The 11,660-nt window shown below is 54.4% G+C and overlaps 5 protein-coding genes across 5 annotated transcripts; 2 read left to right on the forward strand and 3 right to left on the reverse strand.

Moving 5' to 3' along the window:
• Nucleotides 1-976: 976 nt before the first annotated feature.
• Nucleotides 977-1,579, reverse strand: MYCGRDRAFT_49903 (uncharacterized protein; the record flags this gene model as incomplete). Its single annotated transcript, XM_003848610.1, has 2 exons — nucleotides 977-1,346; nucleotides 1,401-1,579. 2 exons carry the CDS (start codon nucleotides 1,577-1,579, stop codon nucleotides 977-979), a joined length of 549 nt encoding a protein of 182 aa, XP_003848658.1.
• Nucleotides 1,580-2,200: 621 nt separating this feature from the next.
• MYCGRDRAFT_96571 (uncharacterized protein) lies at nucleotides 2,201-2,587 on the forward strand (the record flags this gene model as incomplete). The annotated part of the gene is made up of 1 exon (XM_003848276.1): nucleotides 2,201-2,587. The coding sequence occupies one exon, from the start codon at nucleotides 2,201-2,203 to the stop codon at nucleotides 2,585-2,587; it is 387 nt and encodes a 128-aa protein (XP_003848324.1).
• Nucleotides 2,588-3,026: 439 nt separating this feature from the next.
• On the reverse strand, nucleotides 3,027-4,745 carry CYP-60 (putative P450 monooxygenase; the record flags this gene model as incomplete). The annotated part of the gene is made up of 2 exons (XM_003848609.1): nucleotides 3,027-4,478; nucleotides 4,536-4,745. The coding sequence occupies 2 exons, from the start codon at nucleotides 4,743-4,745 to the stop codon at nucleotides 3,027-3,029; spliced, it is 1,662 nt and encodes a 553-aa protein (XP_003848657.1).
• A 225-nt stretch (nucleotides 4,746-4,970) lies between these two features.
• On the reverse strand, nucleotides 4,971-7,175 carry MYCGRDRAFT_111223 (IPKP58 dsRNA-activated protein kinase inhibitor; the record flags this gene model as incomplete). Its single annotated transcript, XM_003848608.1, has 3 exons — nucleotides 4,971-5,012; nucleotides 5,272-5,318; nucleotides 5,502-7,175. The coding sequence occupies 3 exons, from the start codon at nucleotides 7,075-7,077 to the stop codon at nucleotides 4,971-4,973; spliced, it is 1,665 nt and encodes a 554-aa protein (XP_003848656.1).
• Nucleotides 7,176-7,409: 234 nt separating this feature from the next.
• MYCGRDRAFT_111224 (uncharacterized protein) lies at nucleotides 7,410-11,533 on the forward strand (the record flags this gene model as incomplete). The annotated part of the gene is made up of 5 exons (XM_003848277.1): nucleotides 7,410-9,822; nucleotides 9,946-10,080; nucleotides 10,143-10,150; nucleotides 10,337-10,360; nucleotides 10,730-11,533. The coding sequence occupies 5 exons, from the start codon at nucleotides 7,539-7,541 to the stop codon at nucleotides 11,531-11,533; spliced, it is 3,255 nt and encodes a 1,084-aa protein (XP_003848325.1).
• Nucleotides 11,534-11,660: the final 127 nt, after the last annotated feature.

The raw sequence follows: 11,660 nt of genomic DNA on the forward strand, positions 1-11,660 counted from the left end.
GAGTCGCTTTTCGAGGACTTGGCACGACGTGCGCAGAAGAGATTTCGAGGCCGGCACGAAAGGGAAAAGAGTTGAGCATCTGCGTACCTGAGCGAATGTGAATGGCTGACATAAGCCTAAGTCGCCTGCACGAGGACGGGATGCAGTGTCTGCTTTGACTTCATCTTGACGAGAAAGGATCTTCGCGAATAAGCGGATGATCCAACAATTCCCTCGCAGTCGGGCGCTCTTCCGGTCTATACTTCAGTAACGAAAGGATCAAATCTCCAATCCTTTCAATATCCTCCTCGACAAAGAACGGCTTTCTGTCCTCGTCAAAGTATAGCTCCCGTAACCATTCCACGAGATCAGGGGTGTCGAGTTCAGTCGGTTCTGTTGCAGCAGTGTTAGGCGACGACAGGCGGGAGCGTGATGATAAAGAAGGTGATCCTACCGATGTCTTTAAAGCTCATTACAACGTTGTCCCATTCTTGTGGTAAAGGACCGAACGATGCGATCCAGTCGGCGACGAGTGATCGCTCGTCGCTGAAGATGGAGTCGAACGGTGGCTGTCCGGCAACGAGGGAGAAGATCTAGCGCATTTTGTCAGTTCGAGATAACATGAATTGGGTGTCGTCTTGGAGCATACCGTGCAGCCTAGACTCCAGATGTCCGCCGGCTTATCCCATTGCCGTGTCAAGACTGCTTCAGGAGCTCGAAAGGGCAGAGGGCATCGCATTTTGGGCGCGGGCTCCAGACCAGACTCGAAGGAAGATCCGAAGTCTATGACTTTGAACGTGCATGGCTCACTCAAGACAGGCTTCAGAGGTAATGAAATGGGTCGCACCATGTATTTGGGCAGACTCGCCGTGTAGGAAATGGCGTGGATGTCTTCTCTTCTCACGGGACCCAACGCTTGTAGAGCTTCGGTTCCGGGCCGTTTGAGGCGGTCGTCGCAGGGAAGGAGAATGTTCCCGGGATGTAAATCTGGAGTGTCCTACTTAGCGCGGCTGGTCCGACGATATAAAGGAACGGAGTGCTTACCGCCGTGGACTATGCCTTCCTCGTGCATGTATGCAAGAGCTTTGATAGTTTGACGCACAGCTTGCCACGATAAACGCCCTGGCAGCCTGCCGTCGCTCTGCCGATCTGCTGCTGCTGCAGCTGAGAGACCGAGCAGCTCGGTCACTAGACAGCCGTGCTTGCCGTTCGGACCTTGGACAGAGAAGCTATGAAGCAATTGTGCGATGTGATCTTTACCCTCATGTTGATCCGAGCCCGCCGACAGTTTCTGATGAGTTTCGATTTCTTTCGAGTCTGGCGACAATTCGGCGATGTTGACCTTCAAGGCTACGTTCCGGGTACAGCTGAAGGGACTGGCATCAATAATGGTTTCGGACTGCGAGCTCTGCCGATCATACCTTTCATCGAGGGCTAGCCAGGTCGTACCGTAGCCGCCCCAGCCCAATTTGTGAAGCACAGTAAATCGTCCATCATCAAGCTTATCGCCTAGATGTACGGGGTGATATCCGCCGGGCTTGTATCGATGAAGCTCTTCACCCTCGATCTCGCAATGTATCTGACCGTGCGCTGTCGACATGGTTCGGATGCAGCCTCGCGGAGTTCTGAGCGGCGCGATGGCCGTACATGAGCGCGTGAGCGACAACAGTCGCAGATTCATGCATGCGAGTCGATGAGGCTGATTCGAGCATGACATTCATGTTCGTCTGGCTGCACATCATCCGTGCTGGGTGAGGCACCGAGGCGGGCGGCAAGATGCCTGCGATCAGATTACGTAAGCCGAGCTAGCGATATATTCATCGGGCTGTGCCTTGCTCTGCTTTGGACGTTCCTTTTCGAATGTCTACCATAAGCGCCCGTCTTCGTCTTTCCCTGCTGGCTGGATCGACTGTATCCCAGAACGAATGCAAGTTGCATGGTTCGTGGCCAAATATGAGTGGTTGCCATTCACAGTTGGCTCGACGCCCGATCGAAGCGCTGCCACAATGAGACACATGTGATGGGCAGATCGATGTGTCCAGCATCGACGAAGGTGAGGTTTTAGGTGAGCTCTTACCGGGAGGTATCCGCTAAAAGGTCGACATAACTCCATTTCTCATCTTCATCTTCTTCACCATTTTTGCTTTCTTGCCAGAGCAAACTCAACTGCACTCCATTGCAACCGCACCATCGTGCCGCTCTCGAACCAACGCACTCCAGCATGGCTACTCGTCAAGTGTCCATCAAGTTCCTTCAGCGCATCAGAAACTCCTCCAAGCGACAGTTGACCCTGCGCCTGACGCAAGCCGTGTGGAACACTCCAGACTGCGAGCACTTCACCGATGTCCAAATCAAGTACGCTCCCGTCTGCTCCCAACTTTCCGACAGTCGTGTCACTGACTTTGATCGCAGAAATCCGCTGCATACCAGTCATACCGACCTCCGCCCTCACATCACCATACGCCTGCGAACGCCCGAGCAGATCGCGAGGGGAGCTGGTCAGACTGCACACATCTACTACGATGCTGCGAGCGGAGATTACGAGGCCTTCAAATTGTTCACTGAGCGGTTGGACAGCGAGAAGGACGAGCCAGGAGAGGTCGATTAGCGATATCGGAATCGAGCCGATGCAGTGGAGTTGAGGTCTGTGAATCTTTCTCTTTCGGCGGAGGATCATGGATGCCCTCCTGGATGAGCGGATACATCGGTCGTTTCGATCGAAGGTTGTACTGGGCGACAGAGAGAGGGCGCCGACAGTGATGTCGATCGATATGTAAGCATCACGAGCAATCGAGCGAAGAACGACATTCGGTGGTGTCTCTCCTGCATGAGCCTTGGACGTTGCGAAGCACCTGGCATCTATTGCTTTCGAGCTTTTTAGTATCAAGAAGAACAAATCGATCTGCAAGCAAGAATGTCTTGCTTTATCACGCCTGAACCTATGTGCCAATGAGCATTGAACAACAAGATCTCGAAACATGAAGGGTATACTATATCTACATTCTCTGAATAAGATCCATTCCCACCTCATCCCTATCTATCTATCTCTACCACCCCTCCACCAACTTCATCTTCAAATTCATCCCATTCTTCGGCTTCGTCGTAATCACACCCGCCGGGATAACATCCTCATTCGGATCCGCCATTTCCATCTCAAACCTCCCCGCCAGCGCCGCCACCAAACACCTCAACTCGGCTTTCGCAAACCCTTGTCCAATACAACTCCTCGGCCCATGCAAAAACGTCAAATTGACATAATTACTCGGCGCGCCGCCGCTGTTATTCGGTCTCCTCTCCCCGCTCTTCTCATCCGTGTCGATCCACCTCTCCGGTGTGAACTGGTCCGCGTCCGCACCCCAAAATTCGGGGAGTCGGTTCATGGCGTAGATGGGGAGGATGATTTGTGCGCCGGCGGGGATGGTTTGGTTGCCGAGGGTGGTGGTTTTCTCGGAGGTGCGGACGGTGAGCGGGACGGTGGGGTAGAGGCGGAGGGCTTCGTTGCAGACGCCGTTGAGGAGGGGGAGGGATTCGAGGACGGAGGCGAGGTCGAAGTCTTCGGGGAGAGGGGAGGTGGGGATCGCGATGGCGTCGCGGAGTTCTTTGCGCAGAGCGGTCTGGATTTCCGGGTTGGTGGCGAGGAGGTAGGTGGTCCAGGTGAGGGCGGAGGAGGTGGTTTCGTGACCGGCGGCGAGGAAGGTGAGGAGTTGGTCGACGAGTTGGGGGTCGGAGAAGGATCCGGTTTTGAGGCAGTTGGAGAGGATGTCCTTGTGAGAGTCGGATTCGGTTTTGATGGATTGTTTCTTGTCTTGGACGAGTTGGCCCGTGACGGTGTTGAGGGTGTTGACGCACTTTTCGGTGGTTTGGTTGAGTTTCCAGGGGAGTTTTTTCACGAGGTTTTGCGGGAGCATCAGTTGGCAGAGGAAGAAGAGTTGCTTCTCAAAGGTGGGTTCGAGGAGTTCTTCGTACACTTCAACGAGTGGGTCTTGGGTGTTCTTGAGGGTTTGGAAGTCCCGACCCATGGCTGCCATGCCGATGATGTCGACGGTGACTTTGGTGGCCCAGTGATTGACCTCCACCACCGCGGTATCATTCTTGTTCGACGACTCTTTCTCCGCAATCTCTTGTCCCACGCAGTCCATAAGCTGTACGGACTTCTCCCAGAAGAGCGGGTAGATGTTCTTGATATGGCGGTAGCTGAACACAGGCATCATGTTCTTGCGGAGGAAGCGGTGGTCGTCGCCCTCGACGATGATCAAACCATCTCCGAGAATATTTCGCAGGAAACTCCTCACCGGCGCCGGCTTGGTGAATTCATACGACTTGGCGACGAGGAGTTCGGCGAGGATTTTGCCATTCGTGACGATGAGACGGTCGGCGTTGAAGAATCCGCGGAAGTAGATCAGACCGTCGTTGGGGATCTCCTTCATCCATTTGAGGAACGTGACACCGTTTGGACGTTCGAAAGTGACCATGCCATGGCCGATGAGCAGCTTGCCGCCCTGTGGTGCTTGTCAGTCTTTGCTTGTCGCGGTTCCGTTGAGTTGATATGCGCTCACCTTGGGACGCGGCAGATTCCGTAGCGGAGTCAACAGTCGTGGGTAGATGACAATGCGATACAGCGCATATCCTCCGACATTCAGCGCCAATAGCCGGAAGAAGACGCGCAGCAATGGGTGCTCCGGGAGATGGTCGGCGAATAGCGAGGCGACGACAAAGGCTTCCACGGCGGTGACCAGCAGGCCGATGACAGTGATGGGAGGAGCCATCGTGTGAGTTATGAAGCAGGAGGAAAGAAGACAGGAAGGGAGAGGAGGAGGAAGAGGAGGTCCGGTATTTGAGATGATGACAAGCGCAACAACCTGAGATGTGGAAAAGCTTCCCAACTTATCAACAAAGACGCGTCCGTCCGACCCCTCTCTCTGACTGACCGAGTCACTGCTGATTGCAATCGTCGTTTCCCCAAGGCGACAGTTCTTATTAGCACCGACAAATCACTTCCGCAGCGCGTACAGCATGTGCAAAGTGTTCTCTTTCTGATGAACGAACAAGGAGAATGCATCCAAACTCTCCCTCCGCATGATGTCATTCGCGCCCAGCTTTCCCGATGCAGTAACCAAAGACCTCGGAGTGGAGCTTCATGGTGGACGATTTGGCCAATCAATGGCTTTTCTTTAGATTCACATCCTCGGAGACAGCCGAGCAATGGAAAACCATCCACCAGGCACCCGCATTCTGGGAATCCGGGGTAGAACCAGGTTTATGGGGTTCTGGAGCACAATGGACCGTTCGTACCTTAGGCAGCACTTTAGGATGCACGGCGCCGAGGTCGTTGTGTACGACTGAGGCCAACACATGCCAATGTCAGCGCACGAGAGAGATGCTCAGCATGATAGACGGCACAATCAAGGGCCGCAATGTTCACAGCGTGAAGACAAGAGCGAAGCAGAAGTAAAAGTCCTAAGAATTGAAACGCTACCCAGACGGCCGTCAACGTAACTAACATCTCTAAAATGGAAACCCACCCCCTCCAAACGGAAATCCATCTCCACCCGCCTGAAACTTGAACTTCGCTCCTCCACCCCCACCACCACCACCATGCTGGAAGAAGATCGGCTGTCCGCCCTGCCCAAAGCCAAACGGACTCCCTTGGAACGGGTTCCCACCTTGTCCAGACTGCGGATCCATCGGGTCCTCTCCGCGATCGAATCTCGCTTTCAACTCCGGATCCGACAACACCTCGTACGCCTCGTTGATAGCGCTCATCTTCTTCTGCGCTTCCTCTTGCGTGACGCCGTTCTTGGCCGCTTTGTCCGGATGGTGGATGATGGTGAGTTTGCGCCAGGCGCGCTTGATGTCGCGTTCGTCGGCGTCTTTGTCGAGACCGAGAACTTTGTAGTAGTCTTTTTGTTTGCTGCGTTTGAGCTCCATGTGAGCTTTCTGGAGAAGGTCGTTGATGGCGGAAGTCGCGCCATGGTGCTCTTTGGCGAGGTTCAGAGTGTTGATTGCGATGTCGTAGGATTCGGCGTCGAGTTCGGTGGAGGCTTTGTGGAGGAGGGCCGGGAGGGAGTGAGGGTCGTACGTGAGGGCCTCGGTACAGTATGGTGCAGCCTTTTTGAGGTTCTTCATTTCGAAGTAGGCGCTGCATGTTGTTTCGACGAGAGAGTTGTACAGGCCCGCGGGTGCGTTGGGGTGAATGTTCCCAGCGGCTCGCTCTTCAGCTGTGGCGACCTTGATGTCCTCGAGAAGACCTTGATCGTCGGGTTGAGGAACCAAAAGCTTCGAAGCCGAGTTGTATTGACGCTTGGACAGGAAAGTGTTCATCTTCTTGAGCGTTCGCTCGATCGACTTCTCACTTTTGCGAAGCTTGAGGCAGGCCTTGTTGTCCGGATCGTTGTGGAGACACTTCGAGATCGCCGCAGTACCCTTCTCAGGCTCACCCAGGGAGAAGAAGGTCATGGCTGACATTTGGAGGTACGGCTCCGTGAGAGATGGATTGATGTGCACGACATGCTGTAGATCGGCAATGCCCTCATGTATCTCTCCCTTCTGGAATCGACATCTTGCTCTTCGTTGACGAAGCTCCAATGATGTTCCGGCGACGAGGATAGCGGTACCAGCGTGGGTCACACAACCCTCCCAGTCCTTGTTCTTCTCTGCGTCCGCGGACAACTTTTCTGCGCCTTCTGCCTCCTCAAGATCAAGGTAATCTTGCGACTCTTGCTTCCTTGCAGCCACGTAGTCTTCCTTTGCTCCCGCCCAGTCTGCTTTCCGTGCCTTGATCTTTGCACGTTGTGTCAAAGCTCCCTCGAAGCCTGGCTTCAACGCCAACACCTGATCGAAGTCACGGCTAGCTTGGACATTCTTTCCCAGGGAGAGGTAGGTTGCGCCTCGTTTGAAGATGGTCAGGTAGTTGCTGGGATCTCGTTGGATGGCGACGTCGAAGTAGGTGAGAGCGTCTTGTGCTTTGCCTTGCGAGAGGTGGGCATTGGCGGAAGCGATCAGCTGCGAAACTGGCGTATCGGAGGGGATATCGGAGGGTGTGAGGGCGTTGGCAACAGAGAGACAGATTGCTCCGATTGCCAATGGTCGGAGAATCATGTTGGCGGTGAGTTGGAGGAAATCGAAGTGTAGGCTGTAGGAGATTCCAGCGACGATTTACAGCAAAGTAGATCGTGTTGTAGACAGAAAGAGGACACGAATGGTGTAGAAAGAAAGGTGCATGTAAATGTCTCTCATCCTAGGTCAGGTCTAGGTGAACAGGTGGCCATCTAGCAGTCCTTCGGATGCAGCCACCAGGGTCTTGAGATCGAACAGCCACACTTTTGCACCACCGGAGATATGACGCGCATCTGAGCCAAAGATTCAAGGACGAGGGAGATCCAACTTCGACTTCAACAACATTCACTCGCGTTGTCCGAAGGTACCTGGTCCCTCACGTACAGATCCCCTACTTTGCGTCCTCCCACGATTCCAAGACTGCTCCGGACCAGGCGGAAAGCAGCCACGGCCAGAGCTCCCGCCCGTAGTGTTCACGATCCACACCGACAGATACCTATACAATGCCTTCCCACCGACTTCGTATCGACGGTGCTACCTTTCGCGACTCGGCCGACCGACAAGTCACTCTCCACGGCATCAACATTGCAGGCGACTCGAAACTACCCGCAGCCCCCGATATACCCTCCCATACCCGCGAACACTTCTTCGAAGGCGACGATGTGTCCTTCGTAAACCGACCCTTTGCTCTCTCCGAAGCACATACACACTTCTCTCGACTGCGAAGATGGGGCTTCAACACAATACGCTACATCTTCACCTGGGAAGCTCTCGAACATGCAGGTCCAGGGAACTACGATGAGGACTTTATAAAACACACCATCAACACATTGCGGGTAGCTCAAGAATATGGCTTCTACGTGTTTATGGATCCGCATCAGGATGTGTGGAGTCGCTTTACTGGTGGATCTGGAGCACCAATGTGGACAATATACGCCTGCGGGCTGGACCCGAAGAAGCTGATGGACACAGAGGCGAGTCTGGTGCAAAACACATGGCCGGATCCAGCGCAATACCCGAAGATGGTGTGGGCGACGAATTATACACGACTAGCGGTGCAGACGATATTCACATTGTTCTTCTCCGGCAAGGAGTTTGCGCCAAAATGTGTGATCGATGGAAAGAACATTCAGGACTATCTGCAGGAGCATTTCGTAGGAGCATGCAAGCATTTGGCAACTAGGATTCATGAGGCGGGAGACTTGGAGGGCGAGACGGTGATAGGATACGAGACAGTCAATGAGCCGAATAAGGGATATTATGGCCACCCAGATCTGTCCAAGATTCCGAAGGACCAGAAATTGAGGAAGGCGACAACACCAACAGGATTTCAAGCCATGTTGACCGGTTCAGGTCGAGCTGTCGAGATTGAAACGTGGGAATTTGGCGGGCTTGGGCCTTACAAGAGCGGGACACAACTCGTCGATCCGAAAGGCACATCGGCATGGCTTGATCCAGGGAACTGGGACGACTCGACATACGGCTGGAAACGGTCGCCGGACTGGAAGCTGGGTGAGTGTATATGGGCTCAGCATGGTGTGTGGGATCCGAAAACCAATGAATTGCTGCGCCCACAATACTTCGCCAAACATCCCTCGACTGGCGAGACATTAGATCAAGACGTCTGGACAAACACCGACTTCATGGACTACTACAAACACCACACGTCCGCCATGCGCTCTGTGTGGTCCGACTGCTTTCTCCTCATTCAGCCGTCACCCTTTGAAATCCCTCCAGAAATAAAAGGGACTCCCGAAGGCGACGACGCGAACACGATCTTCGCCAGTCACTTCTACGACGGCATCACTCTCATCACCAAGAAGTGGAATCGATATTGGAACGTCGATGTCCTAGGTGTACTCCGCGGCCGATACTCCTCTCCAGCCTTTGCAATCCGCCTCGGCGAGACTGCAATCCGCAAATGCTTCCGCGATCAACTCAGCTCCATCCGACAAGAAGGCATCGACAACATGGGCGTCCACCCATGTCTATTCACCGAGATCGGCATTCCCTACGACATGGACAATCAACACGCATACAAAACCGGCGACTACAGCTCTCAATCCGCCGCCATCGACGCCAACTTCTTCGCCATCGAAGGCTCTCAAGTACAGGGTCTCACCTGGTGGGTCTACACAGCGTCCAACTCCCACTACTGGGGTGATCAATGGAACGGCGAAGATCTCTCAATCTACTCCTCCGAAGACCGACCCCTCCCATCGCCTGTCATCGCCGCCTCCAAATCCACCCTCTCCCTCGACCCTGCTTCTCCCTCCTACTCCGCGTCTCACACCTCCGATCCCATTACTCCAGGCTCCCTCAACAAAACTCTCACCACCGACTCAATGACTCCGTCCGCCTCGTCAAACCCTCCAGGCGACGCTCCGCAAGGCTTCCGTGCTGCAGAAGCCTACACTCGTCCTTACCCCATCGCCGTCGCCGGCAATCTCACATCCTACGGCTTCGACTTGAAGTCCTGCACCTTCACCCTCGCTCTCTCTGCACCTCGTCCTATCGACGCGAATTCTCCAACGGAGATCTTCCTGCCGAGTTTCCACTTCCCTTCCACACCGGGTGCGACACACGTGCAGGCCAGTGGTGGGAAGTGGGAAATTCGAGTGGTGGATGGGGAAGGTGAGGCGCCGAGACAGGTGTTGAGGTGGTGGCATGGGGAGGGGGAGCAGAAGTTGGAGGTGAAGGGGGTGGTGAGGAAGAGGGGTGTTGTGGAGAAGGAGGATGATGAGGATGACGGGTGGTTGGGAGCTTATTGGAGGTTTGGGAAGGGGTGTAGTGTTATGTAGAGGGGACTTTGTACAGCTTGTTACGTCAGACGTCCGAATTGAAATGATGTTCATGAGCGCCCCTCAGGGAATGTAGCCTTCATCAAAGGTCATGCTGACTTTCACGTAGACCTCGGCCAGCATACTCGCGAGCGTATACGTACCTCTTGCTCAGACTACATTGCAAACCTTCCGACAACGCCTCATCGAAATTTCATGCCGACTTTGCTGGTCCCTCTCGACAAGTTGGCCTGCCAGCGTATATGTACGACAGCGGTCACGACTACAGAGCGTGTCATACCGACGTGACTTGTACGTATTGCTAAGCTGCCATGGTATGTTGCCTGGACCGCTGAGCAAGGTCTCGTGCTACGGCTACCTGATAAGGGTCGTGTTGTCGACGGTTAGCTGGATAAGTCTCGATACGAGGCGGGAAGATGCCGAAGAGGAGATGAGCCACAGCAGGAGAGACGGTGTTGATGCCATCCGCGGGTCCATGCTCCACAATGCGGCGTTGCCAGGTCTGCGATGGAGATGGCAGTGCAGTGAGTGGTTTGGAACTTGCCTCGAGGACGCCTGTCATCGTCTCCAGCAGCCTCCTCGTCAGTGGTCACACCTCGACTCGTTGAGTACCTCTGGAAGTGGCGTAGGGCTGTCCTCGTTCATGGCTGCATGCATGCAAGCGATGCTGACTGCCTTCGATACCCCCCGACTATCCGGTCCGCACGCGTATTGTGCCAATGAGCGGGTGAAGCGTGGCGATGGCTTCTTTCAGCATCTTGCTCCTGCCATCTCGGGGGTCACCTTCCACACATGGACTGTTGCTCAGACTTGCAAAACTTCGGGTCCATCTCTCGAATGCTCACCGATCCTAGAGGGTCCTCGATATCAACCGACTGGCCTCGTCCGTTCAGCCATACGCAGCTTCAGCAATCATGGCCACCGGGCTCTACTTCCCGCTCGACTCTTCGAGGAGAGAGATCCGGCTCTTGACCATCTTTCCGTCGAACGATTTTGACAGCCGGATCGAATGCCAGCTTCAGACAAAGTCTCTCGATGACGACATCGAGTACGAAGCCATGTCCTACTGTTGGGGAGCTCCTATCTTCGCCGAAATGATACTCGTCAACGGTTTCGAGGTCAAGATTACCGACAATTTCCACCAGGGGTTACGGCATTTCCGAAGCCATGGCATTGCAAAGGCCGAGCTTCCTATCTGGATCGATGCGGTGTGTATCAATCAGTGTGATGTCGACGAACGAGGATCTCAGGTGTCTATGATGTCCAGCATCTACCGAGAGGCTGTCAGAGTGCACATCTGGCTTGGAGGTCCGTCAATGGTCCCGAAGGAGGCCATGAGAGCGCTAGCACATTTGAATGAGGCTGCAACGCGGAATTACCAGCACGATTTCCACGGTGGTAGCGCTATGTCGGACCGCCTGGATCTGACCGAGCGATGGCCGAGGTCGGACAGCGAGGAAGGACTGCAGGATCTTCGAGACATCCTTCTGATCATGCGGAACCCTTACTGGCGGCGTACATGGGTTCTGCAAGAAGCTGCGGCTGCTATTCATGCAGTATACACGGAAACGACGAACAAGTCGTCCTGCTGGGATTCGAGAATGATCAAGTACCAGAAGGACCTGGCGATGAAACCATCCTCGCGGAACCTCGATGCTATGACCAGACGATGCCTTTCGTGCAGACTGGCTATATGATGGAAGTAGATGACACTGACACATGGCAATTTGCTTCTCTGCTCGTGGAGTGCCGTTCCGCACTGAAGCCTCTCGCCTTTGCGTCCTGGTCAGACGCCTGCATCGGGGATCCGCAAAGGGCTATCGA

The sequence above is a fragment of the Zymoseptoria tritici genome, chromosome 11 (genome assembly GCF_000219625.1).
Source record: "Zymoseptoria tritici IPO323 chromosome 11, whole genome shotgun sequence".
Taxonomy (NCBI): domain Eukaryota; kingdom Fungi; phylum Ascomycota; class Dothideomycetes; order Mycosphaerellales; family Mycosphaerellaceae; genus Zymoseptoria; species Zymoseptoria tritici.